Source organism: Phoca vitulina, unplaced genomic scaffold (genome assembly GCF_004348235.1).
Source record: "Phoca vitulina isolate PV1807 unplaced genomic scaffold, GSC_HSeal_1.0 scaffold9, whole genome shotgun sequence".
NCBI classification, from domain to species: Eukaryota; Metazoa; Chordata; class Mammalia; order Carnivora; family Phocidae; genus Phoca; species Phoca vitulina.
In genome coordinates, this window is record NW_022589712.1 from 21,705,777 (window position 1) to 21,725,669 (window position 19,893).

At 41.5% G+C, this 19,893-nt stretch overlaps 1 protein-coding gene across 6 annotated transcripts in view; it reads right to left on the bottom strand.

Annotated features, from left to right (window-relative positions):
• The window catches only part of PHACTR2 (phosphatase and actin regulator 2), a 196,171-nt gene that overhangs the window by 39,306 nt on the left and 136,972 nt on the right, over positions 1–19,893 (bottom strand). For 4 of the 6 annotated variants that reach the window (XM_032407752.1, XM_032407753.1, XM_032407750.1 and 1 more), the window contains 5 exons: positions 19,524–19,682; positions 13,383–13,622; positions 8,901–9,435; positions 3,337–3,539; positions 1,766–1,922 (listed from right to left, as the gene is read on the bottom strand). In XM_032407752.1, the coding sequence (XP_032263643.1) occupies positions 1,766–1,922; positions 3,337–3,539; positions 8,901–9,435; positions 13,383–13,622; positions 19,524–19,682 (1,294 nt within the window). The remainder of the gene's footprint in view (positions 1–1,765; positions 1,923–3,336; positions 3,540–8,900; positions 9,436–13,382; positions 13,623–19,523; positions 19,683–19,893) is intronic. The other 2 variants (XM_032407754.1, XM_032407755.1) reach the window with 1 other exon arrangement.

Below are 19,893 nucleotides of genomic sequence, written 5' to 3' on the forward strand. Positions count from 1 at the left end.
TCCTAGTTCTCTTGACCTACATGCTTGTGCTTTTCATTGACCTCACCATGCAGTATGTCCTTCTGTCTCTTCCACTACACATAGAGTCCCCCAAGGTAGGGACTATGGGTGATTAATCTTTGAATGACAGTGACTAGATGTACGGTGTTTGTAGAAAAACAATTCTGTAAAATTTACACATTTTGAACACTAAAATCTCCACTCAAATAAAATTTTTTATGGATATGGTTTATGTGTACACTTACAGAGGCTCTCAAACCTTGGGGGGTTGGGGTAGAATCCTTACATAAAACAGACAGAAGAGGCTGTTCATGGCTGAGCATGGGGTGAAGGAGCACCTCCCATCCCACCGCAGACACCCCCACACCGCCCCTGGTGGCCCCACAGAAGCCCGAGTATCGCCTCCAAGAACTCCTTGATGAGGCAGTCAGAAAACCACTGCCCTACGCTTAGTTCACCATGTCAACTTCTCCCAATGTCCTTCATCAGTCCCCTGTTTTCAAGCATTTGGTTTAATTTGCCACTGCTATAAATAGCCTTGAAATAAACATCTTTGTAAAGTGTACAGGTTTTGTTTTCCTTTTGGATTATTTCCTTCTTGTATCGTCTCTCAAATGGAATGACCACGTAAAGAAAGAGACCGCTTTACGATTCCTTTTCTTCATATTGTTAAGTTGTTCTTCAGAAATACTGAACAAAGGTGCCAATATGGGGTTTAATTTTAAAAAATGTTTTAGCTGTTTAACCGATATATAATGATTTAAAGTACTAATAAAAATATTTAATTTTGTTAAGTGCTTGCTACGATCCAGGCACTCAAGTGCTTTAGTGCAGCATCTCATTGCCCCACCACAAGCCACTGCTTGGCCCCATCTGTCAAACAGAGAAGAGCCTCTGGAACTGCACCCCCAGGCCAAGCCTGCAGATCCAACACAGTCACAGAAGTCTTCCATTTCCAAGCAAGGAGAGGGATTTCTTCCAGTTCCAAATCCTGCCCTGGGATCCCAGACGGCTCCCTTCTCCCAACTGATGCACTCTGTTGTTTACGCAGAGTGAGAGAAGTCAGCAAAATAGATAATACTATTAAATATGCTTAAATTGATCATCAAACAATGGCACTCACTTCTATTAAAACTGCCAGTTCAATGGACTTCCAAAGGCGCTGGTGGCCAAAGCAGAAACCCTACAATGGCTGGAGGCAGAATGTGAAATCAGATAACAATTTGTTTGAAGTTAAAAGGGGACGGTTATGATAGGGGGGCTACAGTCACCTGACTTGGATGGCCATTGTAGCTAGCTCCCTATTTCTATAGTCCCAAGGCCCACAGGGCAGAACCTCATGGCAGTCACAGGAATGCCAGAGAGTCCACGGATTAGACCAGGAGTTGGGCAAACTATGACCTACAGACCAAATCTGGCCTGCTGCTTATTTTGGTGAATAGTTTTATTGGAACATGACCACACCCATCTGTCTATGTAACGTTCATGGCTGCTTTCACACAACAGCACAGTGGTGTGGCTCCAACACCACCTCCTGACTGGTCCTTAATAGAAAAAGTTTTTTGACACTTGGTTCAGGCTTTGGCGATGCCAAAGCCACAGACTGGCTGGACCAAAGGGCAAGTTCTTGGAGTGGTTCACCATCCAGGACCAACTTTAGAAAACCACACAGGCCAGGTGTGCCCTTACCCAAGGAATTCACAATGATCTCAGCTGGGAGAAAAGTATGAACTGGTCAGTGCTGTATGAACGTTTCAGCCATTACCTGACGAGCTTGGTTCCAATTTGCTGTCGGATCTCCTGCCTCTCCTCTTCAGATGTGCGCTGCAAGATGTTTTTGTCCTCTAGTTCCTTCTTTGATGGTCTGTTGCCAAGTTTGATAGCAAGAGTATCCCTTCGTTGTATTTTACTTGCCAAAGCACCTGAGGATTGGAAAAGGCAGAAATGCAGAGAAAGAGGCTTTAAGCAAGCAGCACTCAGGTTACACGTGGCATGGACTTTAAACAGAGTCCAGACGAAATTCTTTATCCAATGCAAGAGTGGAATTTTAATTAACCTCAGGGAAAAAAAAAAAAGTTCTGAGTTGGATGTAGTTCATTTTGAAAAACTGAAGAACTGTTTTTAAAAATGTCCTGAAAAATGTCGGGGCACCATGAAAAAACTTGCAAATATCACCTCATCATTTGGAAAGTGATTTTGAAGTTTATTTTGCTGAGATGGCGTATCATGGAAATTACAGATTGTGTAACACTCTCTTTTCTAAGTCTTAAAAACATAGCTCCTTTATTTATACTGTACAGTTAATTCTTGTCTTCCCCTTTCCTCCACTCAAAAATCATGCTGGAAAAAGTTTACCTATGGTAGCAATGTTTTAATCCTTAATTATCAAGAATCCTCAACAGAGGATAGTTAATACCAGGTGGATGATAATGATTTTGTCATTGTTTTTCAGTACAAACTAAAAGGAACTTGACAAACTGATGTTTCATCATTAATAACTTTTCACAATGTATAAATTCAATTCCATAGTGAACTACTCCTAAGCCATGATGCTTAGAAGTTTTTTAAAAAAAGAGCACTTTCCAGTTCCCTAAGTTATATATAAACAGTTGGCTTAATCTACTGTATCACTCCTTCCTAAAAGGCATCCTATCTCACCTATGTGGAAGAACGATTTTTTTTATTCTTCAAAGGTATTTGTCTTTCTCAACTCATTCTTCCCTCCCCTCTCTTTAAACCCTGGTATAAAAGTGAGTGGAAGTCTCAAACATCTCCAATTAAGTAATCCAGTGAATCCAAGTTTGTGCTCTTTACTTAAGAAAGATCTCAGGGGGGCACCTGGGTGGCTCAGTCAGAAGTGTCTGCCTTCGGCTCAGGTCATGATCCCGGGGTCCTGGTATCGAGCCCCGCATCGGTCTCCCTGCTCTTCGGAGAGCCTGCTTCTCCCTCTCCCTCTGCCTCCCTCTCTTTCTCTGATGAATAAATAAATAAAATCTTAAAAAAAAAAAAAGAAAGATCTCAGAGTGGAAGGGCCATCTCTGATCATTCTGAAAACACCTCTGTCATTAGAAAGCTCTGATTCCTTGCACAAATACAAATGTGCATATCTTCCTCATAGACAAAGGCCTGACCCCCTGGCCCTTGTGGAACCATCTTCTGGAAAGGCCTGTCATCAAAAGCTAAACCTTAGAACACACACAATTCTAATCTGAGAAAAGAATATGAGGGGAAAGAAACCATCAGCTATCTGATCACCGATGGCTTTTGTAATCTACAAAACGCACCTGCTTCAATCCACCATCCACTTTCCTCCCCACCTCTTGAAAAAAGTCTTACTTTCTCCACTGCCGTCCTCCTCCTCCTCTTCATCATCGTCATCATCAGTGTACAAGACAGGCCCATCAGAGTCCGAGTCATTGGCCTGGGCCTCCCTCTGGCCTTCATCCTCAGGGGCACTGAAGGATTCTGAAGATTCTCCCGTCAGCCCAGGAGTCAGTAGCTGAGCTGCCACCTTTCCCGGCTCATCTTTGGTTGTAAAACTGTTAAAGGCACAAGAACACAGGGGTGGAGTGAAGCTCAGAGCAACCCTCGGGGACAACACCAACACCATGAGAAGGAGCCCGAGATTCATGAGCATCTCTCAAGTTGGCGAAAGGAGAAAGCAATCATAGGCAGGTAGAGATGGTGAAATGGAACAGGAGTATACGGTAGGACTTCATTCTCAAGGTTTTTGATTCTTCCTCTATAAAATATAAAGGAATGACTAGATGATGTCTGATATATTTAGTACATGAATATGGTAAAACTATAGTTTGCAAATTGATTTTTCCATAGCCATGGGGCCTCAGTGGAAAGAACAGTGGACTAGAAGTTTCTGGATATTTGACTTTGTCTATCCTTATTCTGTACCTGTAACTCCTACTTATCCTTCAAGCCTCAGTTAAAGCCGTGGCTTCTTCAGGAATCTTTGAGTGGCCTTCCATCTAGATCCTTGCCCCACCTCCCGGCTCTTAAGGTGATCTGAAGACAACCCCACTGGAGCACTTAGCACACTGCATCTCGACCACCATTCACTTGTCTGCCATCTCAGCCCTCAAAGTTCCTTGACAAGTGAGATTCATATTGATTTGCAGCCCAACACCTAGAAGGGTAGTGACAGAAAAACATACCTTCTTTAATTGATGTATGAATTAATCCTATTTTCATCACAGCCAGTGTGTCAAGTCAAAAAATCATGTATTGTCTCTGTGTTTTAGTTTCTCCATTTGTAAAACTGCCCCTCACAAGAATACGTTAGTAACGTGACATGGAAAAAGGGGGGAGGTCAACGCACTCTATACAAGAAAGGTGATGTGCACGTATGCAATAATTTTCTATTAGTTAGCTTGGTAAGAGTCTCTGGCTTAAAGTTACTATAAATATACAAAGTCTGCCAGTTTTCACAGACTAGAATAGGAAAAAAAAAATGTCATTGAAAACATACCGAAAACATATATCAAAAACAATGTAATCTTCATTTTAAGATTCAGAAAATCCCCAATTGCCTTCTGATAAAAACAGAAGAATCCAAATTCGGATGTCACACTTCTGAAAGACCGTTTTGTGCAAAGCATGTGCTTGCTGTTTTCATTAACTTAAAAAACCAAAAAAAATAAAAAGCAAAAAACCAAAAAAAACCCCCAAAAAAGTTCTTTGAGTAATAAAAACACGTAAACTTTGTCAGAATTTGAGGTATTGAAAATTGTACTTTGTGGTTATTAGTCTAAGCACTCTAAAAAATTTTCACTTATTAGAAAAAGCCAACAGCCAAAATTCTTGTTTTCAAAGGGGAAACTATGCACAGCATATTTTATTTATTTTTATTGAGTAAAATATGCACAGCATAAAATTTGACATTTTAACCATTTTAAAGTATACAGTCGAGTGGCAGTTAGGACATTTACACCATTGTACAACCATCACCACTGTCCCATCTCCAGAATTTTCTCATCTTCCCAAACTGAAACTGTCCCCTTAAAGAATAACTCCCCAGTCTCATCCCCTAGCCCCTGGCAACCACCATTTTACTTTCTGTCTCTATGAATTTTGCTATTTTAGGTGCTTTATATAAGCAAAATTATGCAACATCTGTCCTTTTGTGTCTGACTTACTTTACCTAGCATGTCTTCTAGGTTCATCCATGCTTTAGCATATGTCAGAATTTCTTTTAAGGCTGAATAATATTCCATTGCATATATACGCCACATTTTATCTATTCATCAGTCGATGAACATTTGGGCTGCTTCTACCTTTTGGCTGTTGTAATAATGTTGCTAAGGACACTGGTGTACACATATCTATTCAAGTACCTATTTCTAATTTTTTGGGCTATATACACAGAAGTAGAATTGCTGGATCACATGGTAATTCTAGGTTTAATTTTTTGAGGAACCACCACACTGTTACCACAGTATGAAATCTCCTTTTAAATATGGACAACTTTTCCACGGTCTGGATTTCTAGTTGACTTCCACTGGAGGCCATCCTTGTCTGAACAGCCTGCCATTGTGGGTGACCACAGCACATTTAGTAGATGTGTCAATTAATAACACATTCTGAAGAGCAGAACAAAAGATACTTCAGGGCTGAGCCCTGGTATTTGTTTCTGTCACCGCTCACTAATTTATTATGATATCTATCATTATTTTCATGTCATCATTTGTATTTTATAATGTTTTATAGTTTTCAAAGACTTCTGCATACATTTACAACTTACATCTGTTCTCCAGTATAAGGGGACAGATAAATTGCAGTTCATGGAACCTGAGAAGACCATGGGTGCGTTGTCCAAAACAAGGTATCAACTCCATTCTAGAACCCAGACTTAAGACTCTTAATCTACCTATTAAATGTTGTATTTTATTTTATACTTGATATTGTAAGTTATATTCATATCATATTATGTAGATTATAATTAACTTAATAGTAAATTATCGTATTCCAAATTTGTGTCAATCAACTCATGACCTGCCTCTCATTTGCCCCTAGGTGTCTTGGGCACATTGGACAAAACAGTGAACTCAAGTGTTCGTGGAAATGGGACTAAACACAGTCAAGTCCCCTTTGGATATGGGCTCCAGATGGGCTTCTTAGTGTCCGCCTTAAATTATCCCAGACCTATACGATACTAATGAAGCCGCCAATAAATAGAAATCTACCACATTGTTACTACCCTGCAATATGTGAATAGAGGAAGATATTTTTACACATAGCCACTTATCTTCTTTAAAGTTTTGATATTTGTATTCCAAACAGAAGCCTCTTCATAAGATGACAGGATTTTCACACATTCGTTCACTAAACATAACTGAGGGAAAGTTCTAAGTAAAGCAAGTGACTAAGAGCTAGAAATTCTAACTGAAATATCTACTTAAAAACGGAAGAAAGAATTTGGAAAAAAATTTGAGAGACTACCTATTCCAGGCTCATTAACTCAAGAGCAAACAAACCACTCCTGTGGAATGAACTGCTATTTAAATTTTAACTTTGAAGAACATACAGAGAAGAAAATCTCAATGCCCCCTTCTAGGAAAGGATTATAGTTATCCAGAGTGACAGAAAAATCTATATATAAATATCTCGATGTCTAATGATGTTCTAAGCTTGCTCTCTGGTCATAGTTCCAGTGGAAATAGGGAACAGACGTTCGCCTATTTGTCCGACAATCCTGTGCATACTTGGGCTGCAGACTGACATTAAGCCCCCCTCCTCATGCAGCACAGTGCTTAGCACAATATAGTGGCTTCCCTACATGTCTGAGGAAGTGGACCAGACAGCGTCAAGTCACCTTGGGATATGGGCTCTCTCACTGCCAAAGACTATCTAAGGAATCACTTTGTTGTACCGTGTCCTTTAGTATAGTGAATAATAAACCCATATATTCAATCTATTCAGACCTGTCTTAAATATTTGTACTTCCTGAGCATGTTGGACATTATGTTGGTAAGAACTATTTTTAACTATAATGTCTTGGTCTTGCTTACCTTTTTTTTTCAAGATTTTATTTATTTATTTGACAGAGAGAGAGAGAGAGAGAGAAAGCACAATTAGGGGGAGCGGCAAGCAGAGGGAGAGGGAGAAGCAGGCTTCCCACTGAGCAAGGAGCCCGATGCCGGACTCGATCCCAGGACCCTGGGATCATGACTGGAGCCCAAGGCAGATGTTCAACCGACTGAGCCACCCAGGTGCCCCATCTTGCTTACTTTTGTATCTTTGGTGCTGAGTACACTGCCCAGCCCATAGAAGGCAAGCAAGAAATATATGCTCAAAGAATGATTTTTGAGTTCTAAAGGTTGGAGTTCATTGCAATGCTGGAAAACACACACTATAATTAAATGAAGACATTTGCTATGTGCTAGAAGTGTTACAGACATCATAGCCATTCCTTTCAATGTCTTCTCCCATATTGTTTATTAATGTGTCAAACAAATAAAATAATTTATAATTTAACATTTATCTTTCCTTGGCTTTCCTCCAAACCATAGTGCTCAAAATGATAAAAACAAAAAACAAGAAACAAACACAAAAGAAACTGCAGAAGTAGAAGCAAGTGCTTTGGAAATGTACAAAATTTCTTAGAACATAGAGTGCTCTAAGTGTGCAGCTCTGAGCCTAAATTCTGACTTTGCTACTTACTAAGTGGGGAATCTAGGGCAAACTACTTTCCCTCTCTCAGTGTCAGTTTTCTCATCTATTAAACAGAGATATTTCAGGGAAGACTTATGTGAATTAATGATAACTGAGTTCCTGACATTAAATAACTATTCAATAAATGAAGGTGATTATTATCAGCAATTGAATAATTAACGACGCTAGTCTCTTGATCCAAATCAACTTAATTAATGTACTAATTTTTTTAAGTCTAATATGACTAAGCTTTTTTTAAAAGAGAAAATATTAAATGATCACAAGAGTGAATTTTAGTTTTATTCTTAGAAACAGGAGAGGAGAGGTTGGATTTAAGAACACTAAGACTTCCCGAGACAGAATTGGTTATGACAACTACTATACGCCGACAGCCCTCTCTTCATACCTGTGGGACAGGAGAGCTAATGTGGTTTTTTGCCTTTGTGGACAGGCCTTTGTGAGGAGTTAGATGCAGGGAATGAAGAAGAATGAGAACTCTTAGGATGAATCCCCAGTTTCTGGCTTGGACAACTGGATGATGTCATGTCTATGGCATTCCAGATTCTGTACTGGTTGCCAGGGATGTAGAGGCAAACAGATATATTGCTTAGCTCTGTCCCATGGAGAGAGGAAAAAAAGGGTTGCCAGAGTAGAGTAGTTGCACCAACCAGTTCTGTCTGGATGAGTGCTGAAATGCATCAGAGAGGAGGTAACATTGGAGTTGGGTGGGGAATTGAGGAAGCAAGAAAGGGGGCCCCTCTGAAGCTGGTGGAAAAAGGGATGGAATCTGAGAGTTTTATTTTCTTCGAGAAAGAGAAGGCTAAGTGACTTGTAATGAAGGTAGGCAGGAGTGGGTGAGCCATCTGGACACAGGTAGTAAAGACTTAAAATAACCACTGTAAGGAAAGAAAAGGGAACTGTCCTGGGAAAAAAGAAAAGGGATTGCTGAACAGTGATGAAGCAGGCTCTAAATCTACTTGAAAGCCACAGATCTGAAGTGGTACCTGTCAGTAGGACCGATGCCATCTTCTCCAGTAGCCTGTGACATTCCTGGGGCAGGGCTACGAAAAAACCAATGGTTGGATGATACGTGTGCTTACCTAACAATCACTAGATTACATTGTAAAACCAAACCAAGTAGGTTCCTTCAATTCCCATAGAGTGGTTTAGTGATCTTTAGCACAATGTTTCACAGGGGATACAGATGCAATACGGGGGTTTATGCCCCGACTCACCATTTTGCATTTTCTCTGCTAACACTTAAGCCAGCGCCTGAGAGGACAGTGGTTCTGTTGGTGGGCTCTTCGGTCCAGAGAAGCTGACTTGGGTCTAAGGCAGGGATGGGCAGGTCAGCTCCATTGCTGACCAGGACAACAGGAGTGTCTGAGGCAAAAGCGCACTGCTCCTCATGAGGAAGAGGAGGGGTGGGGGGAGGAGGTGGAGAAGCCACAGGAGGTGGAGGGACTGCAGACTTAGATTTGCCTGTGGTCTGCTCATCGGTCCCAGGGACAGTCTGTTCAGGCTTGAGACTCTCCACCTTCGTCTCAGAAGGTTCTCCTTTAAGGTCAGATGTGCCAGAAGTGGTTGCATCCAAGGACGGGCGAGAGGCTGGCTGCTTGCCAGTTTTTTTCTTGCCCTTTGTGATTCCCACTGTCCCTGTTTTGCTAGAAAGTGTCTCCTTTGAAGCTTTGGGACGAGACGAGGTGGAGGAAGTAGATGGTGAAGCTGATGCTTTGGACCCAGTTGTTTTTTTTGAATGAGAGGAACCAGCTAAAATAGAGAGATTTTGCATTAAAAGTCAAAGAATAAACAAATGAGTTTAAATTTGTTTAAACAAACAAATGAGTTGCAATTGTCAATTATGATGCTCCCTGTAAAATGTTTACATTTGTGAAATAAAAGGAAATAGGCTAATAACGATAATGGTTTTATTTTCTGCCTCCTTCCTACCCCGAATCTAGGAGGGAGCCAGTGATGCTGAAGGCAAAACTTAAGGGACAAGAGGAGTCCCTCTAGTTTTTCTGGCTGGACCAGCCAAAGGGAAATCCTCAGCTGCTTGTCTTATAGGTCACCTGAATGAGTCCCTGCATGCCCCAAAGAAGGGACATCACAGTGTATAAAGGACAGACAGCAGCTGTCCTATAACCGGACAGGTTGGGCTCATCACAAATTCTACATGTTCAATGATGTCTTTTTGGGAATGGAGCGGCCCACATTCAGAGTGGCCAGGGTATATCCCTCTGGCTCCTTTCTGGAACAAAAGCAAATGTACTCAACTCTAAACCAGTTATCCCCATGGCTCGAGAGAGAGAAGCTTGCCATGCCAGCCGCACCTCCATCTGCAGTGGCGATGAGGCAGAGAGAAAACACACGGCCGCATTAGAAAGGCAAGTCCCCTTCAAAATATCAAAAGGCAACCGGGTGATAGGCATTAAGGAGGGCACTTCAGGTAATGAGCACAGGGTGTGATATGCAACTAAATTACCTCTGAAACTAATAATACACTGTATGTTAATTAAATTGAATTTAAATTTAAAAACCCCCGAAACCCACAAAATATCAAAAATTATTTTTTACAAAAAATGTCTACATGGGTAGCACTGGAATAATTTGAAGGGAAAGAATGTCATTCTCAGATCTTGTGACAAACACCCTCACAAAGCCCATCTTCCTTACCTCTTATGTTCCTAGAGGGTCTTCATCAGAGGATGGTTGGGGCCACTAGAAGGCATTTGCCTGCTTTTGGATATGATTGCCTTCAACCAAACAATTTTCAGGAAAAAAAAAAGAGCTTAACTCTCCTTTTCTTTATATCATTTTGGGAAACACATTTAAACTCCTATGAGAATAGTCTTTTGTTTCATGACCTGTATGATCTACAAATTTCTCTTAATTGCCTCTTCTGTTGTAATGTGGTACATTCCTTCTTTTTCATGAGGGGTTAAACTATCTTCCGCAGAACTATTACAAAATATCTTGTTAGTACCAGGGAGCCAATCCATAACAGATGTTATTATAACTTACCTTTACTGAAGTCAGTTGGGGGAGGGTCAAGAAATGAAGAACAAATAAAGGAACAGACAATGAGATGTAAGACTTCATCAACTCTGACATATTAAAAAAGTGTGAGTCTCACTTGGTAAGAAGATCCAGACTTAAAAGCTATCTTTATGGCTTGGGGGCTTTATTATTTTAGATACACACAACTAGAATTCACACTACCCCAAGTCTGGGCCTGCTCATACTATTTCTTTGAAGCTAACAATCTTCACTTGCTAATAAGACAAGGGTATTAAGCATACTTCTACAATCTAAGTCCATTCTAAATTTATTTTTCACAACACAGATCTAAGGATTTGATGTCTAAATACATTCAGTTACTTTTGTAGGTAAATTGAACAGAATCCCTTTCATATACCCATACATATATTAATGTGCACTATACATATATATTTTTAAAGAAAATTCTTTCTTTTCTAACAGTTACCTTTAGTTAACTTTAGCTCGACTTAAGGAAAAAAGACAATTTTTTCAATGCCTGGGGTGCAGCTTCAAGTCACACTTCTCTAGATACTTCTTTAAGTTTCTCTTAAAATGACAAGACTGCTGAAATCAACCATGTCACTTAAGCTACCTTGAATTAGGCCATGATTAAAAAAGTAAAGCCACCTCTCCTCGGTTAAATACTTTCGTTGTTAACACAGTGTGTAACAATGAGAAAGAAAAAAAAAATACAGGAGATTTGACCTTACTTCACTCATGAAGCAGTTGAATGTGCGAAGTCAGCATCTGGTTATCTGGAGGCCTATACTAACCGAGGAATTGAAGAAGAATCCTAACTGATAGCTTTTATAAGAATGGAAACATCTGACTAAAAATCATGAGTTGCATTTGAAGTAACTTTTCTAGAAGGACAACATTATTCAAATAAAACAAAGTCACCACATAGAAAGTTCTAAATGGTTACAAGTGGAGTATCAGTTGGAATCTGAAGGAGTATTACCAATATTTGATAAAGGCATTCTTGCACATCAGGTTTGTTGGTATAGTTCAATGAAACCCTGTTTCTCTGGGACGGCCTGAGAAGAGCAACACTGTTATTCACACTATGGGCCAGTGGAACCTTATTTAATACAATGGATAATAATGTGACTGTATTATTCTCCTAGGAACATCATGAGCCCATAAATAAACCTTCAAGTAAAATATCTGGATATAACTCAAAATCTCTCATGAAAACTGTACCCTGCCCTGGCATTAATCACCAGCTTTCTTCTGGGAGAAATGAGAGAGCCCAAGCCAAGTCAATACTGAGCCTCTACCCTTGGGGCAGGAGGAAGTGAGAAAGTTTGTGTAATTCCCAAGCACGGGGCAATTGTTTGGGGCTTTTCTTTAAGAAGTGGATCACTGCCTGCCTCACTTCAAGCACTGCTCCTCAGGTTCGCTGGGCAGTCTGGGAACCAGAGCGATGCCAACAAGAATGGACACAGGGCAGTTGGTACCTGAGGAAATGGCCCGTCGCCACCGTAAGCACAGCACTCTGAGACATTTCCTTTCAGAGCTTATTAGAAGACACCCAGACTCTCGAGGTCAAAGGCCGAAGAGAGGAGCACAGGTAGAGAAATATCTATTTGTATGTGGACTTCTGCTATACTGTCAGTAAGCCATTCTCTGAGCAGTATGGGTATAAATGACAGAGGGAAAAAGATCAACACGGAGGCATATCCTGGTAGCCAACTGCAAGAAAATAACTGATTTTGAGAAAAATAAGGTTTGCTACAACACAGGAGAATGTTTATGCGTGTGTTAGCGGAAAAAGCCATCCAGCAGGTATACTTGATTACTGTCCTTTTTGCAGCTGGACGACATGGTAGGCTTCTTTACGCCACTTGACTAGAAGACGGGGAGCTCCACTCTGCATTAAGCATAACTGATTTGAGAGGAACGCTGGGCAGACATTACCCGTTGTGTGTAGGTTGCCCAAACCACCCGTGGTGATGTGCAATAGTGAATGTAACTACACCTGTAGAATGCTATTCCTTCTAACACACGCAAGTCTGGGGATGAGGGTGGACAGTGAACACTGAGCATGTGACCCTCAACTCGGATGAAAAAGCTGTGATTCCAGTAGAGAGTGGTGGGGCGGAGCTGGACTGAGTGACGTGAACTCTTTGTCATTTGTCAGTAGAGAAATGACTACGTCTGTGGATAGATTTAAGATACTAAGCTCCAGCAAAAACGTCAAAGACGTAAGTGTCATATTCTTATATGCATATAAGATTATATGTGATATAAGATATATGCATATAAGATCATATACATTTTAAAGGAAAATCCAAGCCAAGGAGCCACCCATAAACTCAAATAGGCAGAAGGCCAGGCGATGTGTAAATAATGTGATATCAGATCACTGGCATTCATCAGGCACACTACACCCTGAATCCTTCTACTGGTTCTTACACCGATAGTGGATACTTGGAATGAAAGAGGTCTATTCACCCAAAAACTAATGAGGTCAACTAATCAACTGGTTGACTTTCCTTTGGTAGAGGCAACAACAAAGGAATCTCCTGGGTATTCTCTGGGGCAGAGTGAAATCCACCGGTGTTACATTCTAAGACACCAGATACCAGAAAGGCCACCGTTCCTAGAAAAAGCAAGGAGCCCCACCCCAGAGCCAAACACCCTAGACTCCAGCCCCCAGGGGGCATACTCACCAGCCTCTCGGGTCGTGTTTCGGCTCGTTGGCTTGGGTGGAGGGACAGGTGCCTGCTTACCAGGAGCCTTGGTAATTTTTTTAATAGGAGGCACTTCGTCACCCTTGGGGCTTGCCCCGGCAGCAGCCCCTTTTGGAGGCACAGGTGTTTTTTTGGGCTTAGGTTTGGGTTTAGGCTTAGGAAGAGCTGGAGGAGACGGAAGAGGAGCTGCTGGTGTCGCAGAGTGGTTTTCAGGGTTCTCTACAAATGAGAAAGTGAACAGAAGCAGACTGATACACACACACACCATATAAACAGAAGGAGCAAGACGTATGGGGACAGTGATACAAGCACGTGGCTGCTCGGCCCTTCGGAACCAGCGGGGCGGGCCATACCAGCGGCAATGAGGATCAGAGGTGCACAGGCTGAAGGCCAAAGCGGGGTGCACTGTCTGGGTACATGAATCATTCCTGCGATCAAACAGGGTCGCACGAGCTACTCTGATGAAGTTACACTGAGGACAAGTGTCAGTGTCCGCCATCAGGGGCCGACACCAGCCATGAAGCAGCGGCTGCTGGACAAGGCTCGGGGCAGGGGTGCTACATTTAAATTTATCAAAACTGAAGGGCGCCGAGAGTGGTAGGTCAGTGCACTGCGCACAATGCCGCGAGGACTGACAGCGAGGCAGTGACTGGACTACCATTACCCTGGGTGCAGGGATTTTCTCTCAGGAGAACTCAAGCCCCACCAACAGGAAAGGGATTTGAGCTCTGTCTCAAATTATGGTCAAAAATCAATCATTTTCTATGCTCAGGGAGACTCTGTAGACTCTTTTCCAGGAAGCACAGTGCATTGCCGAATAAACTATTTTCTACTATGAAAATTTTCTCAGGCTCTCACAGTGCACAAGGGCAGCTTCCTGTTTTCCAGTAACTTCCTCTGACCTTTTCCAAACAATGTCACAACTCCAGGTACAGAGGGTGCAGAATCCCCCAAAATATCACATTTGTTTTGCAGTGTAAACACAAGTAACAATTTTTAAAGACAAGGGTTGAAATTCATTAAAAAAAAATCATACCCAAGAACAGAAGCCTTTCACAAGATTTTAGCCTAACTGGAGGAGAAACAGTCTGTCTCTCGTTATGGAAAGCGGAGACGCTGAATGTTCATTCATGTACTCACATCCGTATTATTTCTAATGGTGGCTGATTGAAATTAAAATAAATTAAAATACAGTTCTGGTCCAAAGAGCTAAGCAGCATTTCTTTAACAATGGAGCACAATAAAAAAACATCAGACAGCGTTAAGACAAGACTAATAAGCCTCGGGGCGCCTGGGTGGCTCAGTCGTTAAGCATCTGCCTTCGGCTCAGGTCATGATCCCGGGGTCCTGGGATCGAGCCCCGCATCGGGCTCCCTGCTTGGCGGGAAGCCTGCTTCTCCCTCTCCCACTCCCCCTGCTTCTGTTCCCTCTCTCGCTGTGTCTCTGTCTGTCAAATAAATAAAATCTTAAAAAAAAAAAAAAAAGACTAATAAGCCTCTACTGGATATATCCTCCCATTACTGAATGACCAGAAAGGGTTTTAATATTAGAATGCATCCCATTTTATTATTATTTCTTCTGTTTCATTTCTCATACTAGTGAGTGCAAAGTGAGAACTGCCATTTTTTTTTTTTACTATATCCCCTCAATCTACATAGATAACTACCATAAGAATGATTCAAGTTACAGTAGGTAATCAATAAAGCTTTTCTTTTCTCTTCCCCCAGCCATGAAGCCCACCACAGTCCCCTCCTGCCCTTAAACTTACTGGTATTTAGGGTCTGAGCTGCTTGTTCAATATTTACCGGAGGCTACTTCGTATGTGTGCCTTTCTGTTTGCATATTGTGTCTTTTTAACTAAGTGGTGACTCTCCCAACCTCCCTGGTCTGAACCAGAAGGCCACTGAGTCACAAACGTCAATTAGGTTCGAGAACAATACAAGTTGATGCCACATGTAAATCATTTCATTTTAACATAAAACATATAAACCTTTGTTGACTTGTCAGTCTTTTGACATGGGGCATAGGTCTGCTCTTTAAATACCTCTTTATGTGACTCTTTGTAAGATTAGACAGTTGCATAACGCACAGAGATGAAGCCCGATGATACTGTCCACGGTGAGAGCCCATCAGACTCATCTGCAACACTGGGAACCTCAATTCTCTTTCATGCTGCAGGTCTTAGCCTGTCCTCACAGGTCTATCACTAAGATCTTACTTCTTTCTGTCTAAAGTTTCAAATTCTCAAGCTGCATCCCCAAGAATGCAGTTTCTGGGTTTGGGAGGGAGGACATGTTCACTCCATGACAGCTGGGAGTGACAATCCCAACTAGGTGAAAAGTGAACATGCTGTGTGCAAGCTCCTGGCGTTTGTGGACGAGCACCATCCACACCTCCGTCCTCTGCGACCCCTATCAATGCTGTGTGCATGTTTGCCATATAGCCGGTACTTACGGCTACTCTGCGGAGAACCCTAAGGGAGCAGTGTGTCCCTGTGTGCCAACAGTACGCTCTTCTGACTAAATTATAAATTCCTTTTGTCTACATGTCTAAAATCCCATTAAACACAATGCTTTAAACAGGAGGTCTATTCAATGAATGCGACTGGCTGATAGTTATTAACACCATGTTGGTAGAAAACAAACTCTCTACTTGTATCTAAGAGGTAATGAATGAAGTCTTTATATTTTTTATTACCATACGACCTGAAGACATGATATAAACTGATGGTGTATAGGAGTATTATCTTTTCAAGAGAAGGTTAAGGAAGGGGTGCCTATTCATTCTGGGTTGATACAGATACTATGTTTTAAAACAATTATGTCTGGACGATAGCTGTTTATTATACTATGGCTCCTTCCATCAGGTCAACACTTTTAGAACAAACCTGAGAACAGCGCGTGACCCTCGCTTTGCCAAGAAAGCACCTCTGCCCCAATTCCCCTCCTTCACCTGACTACCTCCTTGTCTCCTTCAGATCTCAGTTTGGAAATATCTGCTTCTAAGAACGAAATTTGGTCCCCACTGCAAGCTCCCCTAGTTCCATGCGCTCAGGCCTTCCAGAGTACTTTCTATCTTGCTCGGTGATTGCCTGTTTGCATGCTGCGCTCCCGTAGGCCACGATCTGCTTGGAGTCAAAGACCATTTCTGACTCACCACTCTTCTCCTAGCCCCAGCAAAGCCCTACCCATGGGAGACCATTATTATTTGTGGAACAAATGCATGTACATCCCTTGTTACTTCATGGAAAGCTCTCTACAACACCTCAACAGAGTATCAAATTATTTTCAGATTTCTTATATTTAATACCAATATATGTGTAACAGATTGAAGATCAGTTTTTCTTACATATTTAAAGGTACTCACTGAGAAGGAACAATGGGAGACTGAAAGCCCTGAAGGTTTTCGGGAAGAGTCTCCAGTGTTAGGCAGAGGAGGTCCCAGACCACCGTACCAACTCTGGAGTCCAGTGCCATCCAGAGCCCCAGGAACACTCAAGAGTTGCAGGTGGAACCTACACACCATGCAGTGTAAGGGCATTTGCCATTTGTTCTATTTTCTTTGACACTGATGTTTCAATTATTAAAGTACTGACATATTATCTTACAAAGACATACAAGCATTTGGGGGCTTATGGGCATGTGGCACGGTTTTGCAAATATAAACAATTAATAGATGAAATAACACTCTTGGATAAATTGGCTTAATGTGAAAGGAAAGGGAGCATTTCACCCCCCGGAAAGGGAATTAAGAACACCCAAAGGGTGAATTAAGAGCATGGGATTGTGGATTTGCATGCTAGTGAAACCATGAAAGGAGCAGAAGCAAAAGTGAATCTTGGGCTGTTTTTTGGAATTAAACGGTGTCTTCCCAGAGAAGTAAATGGTTATCTTTGTTTATGAGGTTATCTTATGTTTAACATTGTGTACTGTGTGAGTTATGAGTGACATTCGTTTGACTCTCAGGAAGTGGCTTCCATACCAAATGCCTTCCCTCACTTTCCGTGTGGCTCCAGCAGACGCACCATCCACGCAGCAGGAGGGAAGCTTTGCTGCCTTATTGGGGTGTGGCAGCATGTCCAGCATTTCCATCTCTTGATATCCAGACCAGCCAAGCAAGATGCTTAGATCTTGTTTGACCAAAAAGAACTGAATGTACTAATTCTAAGTAAAGAATAAGAAAACATGGGGCGCCTGGGTGGCTCAGTTGTTGGGCGTCTGCCTTCGGCTCAGGTCATGATCCCAGGGTCCTGGGATCGAGCCCCGCATCGGGCTCCCTGCTCCGTGGGAAGCCTGCGTCTCCCTCTCCCACTCCCCCTGCTTGTGTTCCCTCTCTCGCTATGTCTCTCTCTGTCAAATAAATAAAATCTTTAAAAAAAAAAAAGAATAAGAAAACAAAAACACCTCTCAAATACCCATGGACTATGAGGTCTGCCATCTTTTTAGAACATCAAGGCCTGCTGGTTTCATTAAAATAGAACTGTCAACAACTTTTTATTAAGTTGATAAGGGAAGCACTTCCTTTGAAGCATGACCAGACCACTGATGGACATCCCACATGGACCAGGCAAGCATTAATGATGGCACCATTACGTAAGGAAGGGTGTGATTCTTGAATGTGAAAAGGCCGTACCAGGGACAAACCACAGATGGATCTGAAATTTAACAGTTGGGTGAGACAGGATAGTTGGGACTTAAAAAAAAAACAACCACTACTTGCATGAATACTTTCAAATTAATCCCACTGGAATCTATTTAGGTCTATTTTCTCTTTATGTTCCAGGAATATGATCATTAAAAATATTAGCTAATTTCTTATAATCAGTATTTGTAAGTTTAACCAGAGTCCTTCAATAGAACAAGACTAAGTAAAGCCTCATGAATACTATACTTAATACTGAATAAATAAAGCAAAATAATAAATTTCTAACAGATTGTTCACAGAGGCTTCTGAAATTTTTACAGGCTAATTTACACGCAAATAAGGGGTTATGGACTTCCAGAGAAGATGATTTTAAGTTACAATGTCTGTCAAGTGCTCTTTAGTTTTCTTTGTCTTTAGAGGATTTGGGTCAATAACAGAGGAAGAGAAGTCTGCTTAGTTTCTAAGAATTTTCACAATGCCTACAGAACTTAAGCTAGGTCTGACAAATTTTTGCCATCCAACTCAGAGGCAGACATTACAGAACAGGAAATAGTCTGCTTCCTGAGGATTCATTTCTAGGCTGCATGGAATCATCTAGAATCTCCCAACAGATCCTTACTTTGTGGGGGTTTCAGTTCTGATTTGCATAAGTACAAGGCTTGGAGGTTCCTGCACATGATAGAAGTCTTAGGGAGAGGTAATCAGTCAATCAGTCAGTGACCGGGAACTTGTGAAATGTTTTGAGGGGTCCTTGATAGACACAGATTTTGCAGGTACCTTAATCGACCATAGCATATTCACTCTAGAAACCAAGGTCTTTTAAGAAGCCTTCAGGGAAGGGCATAATTGCCCCTGGCATATTTTGAAATTTCCAATTGCACAGACAAATCATGAAGCTGAGGCTGTGGTCAACCAAAGTCCCCAGCATCTCTGGGAACTATTCCTGGGTCTCTCTCAGAAATGCCTAGAACCTGGACTAGAACCTACAATATTGGGTGTATGGATGCCACCAGGCAAGTTCCCACTATTGGAGAGATGATGCTGGGCGGAAAGAGCCATCTTGGTTTTGATACTCCTCCATCCCTCCACACTGACATGCTCACAAAGGTCACTTCTAACTAATAGAAGAAGATATTCAGACTGATGGCATTTTTTCTAAAAATAAAAGAAAATACTGAGGGAAAGCTCCTGAGGAAAGGATAATATTCCCAGATAGCTCTAATGATTGAAGAGGCAATCTGCTTATTACTGTTAATTAATGCTTCCAAGTAAAAAAATTAAATGACGTGCTTACAAAATGTATGCATCTACCTGAGAAAACCATCCCATTTCTCTTCACTTGTAATTTCTCTCTTCTTTGTATTTGCAAACCTTCTCCCTAACTGGTCTTAAGAGTCACTATTTGGAGCCTAAGACCTGATTCTCAACATTGAGCTGTATTGAAGTAAAAGAATATGGAGATTCTCTTGATTTTACCTTTCTTATCTTCTGCCTTTTCCTCCAGAGGTGGTGATTTTTCAGCTACAGAGCCATTACCTTCTTCAGATTTTACTACATTTTCCTCTCGGGTAGATTCCTCTCCGATGGGTATCATGTGCCCGTTTGAATTTTCAAAGTTAACTGTTACATCTCCATCTATAATGGGGAAAGAAACACCTAGATGTCTAACTTGATGGCTTTCTTAAAACCCAGTTTTCCAGTTACTAGGACTGTAGGGTTTGGGTTCGTGTTTTCAGACCCTGGGAACCAAATACATCCTGCATCATTTCACCATGTTTTACTAAATAATTCATTCCAAAGAAAGAGCTAGAAAATCCTTAGTCTTGGGGGAAAGCAGCAATGGAGG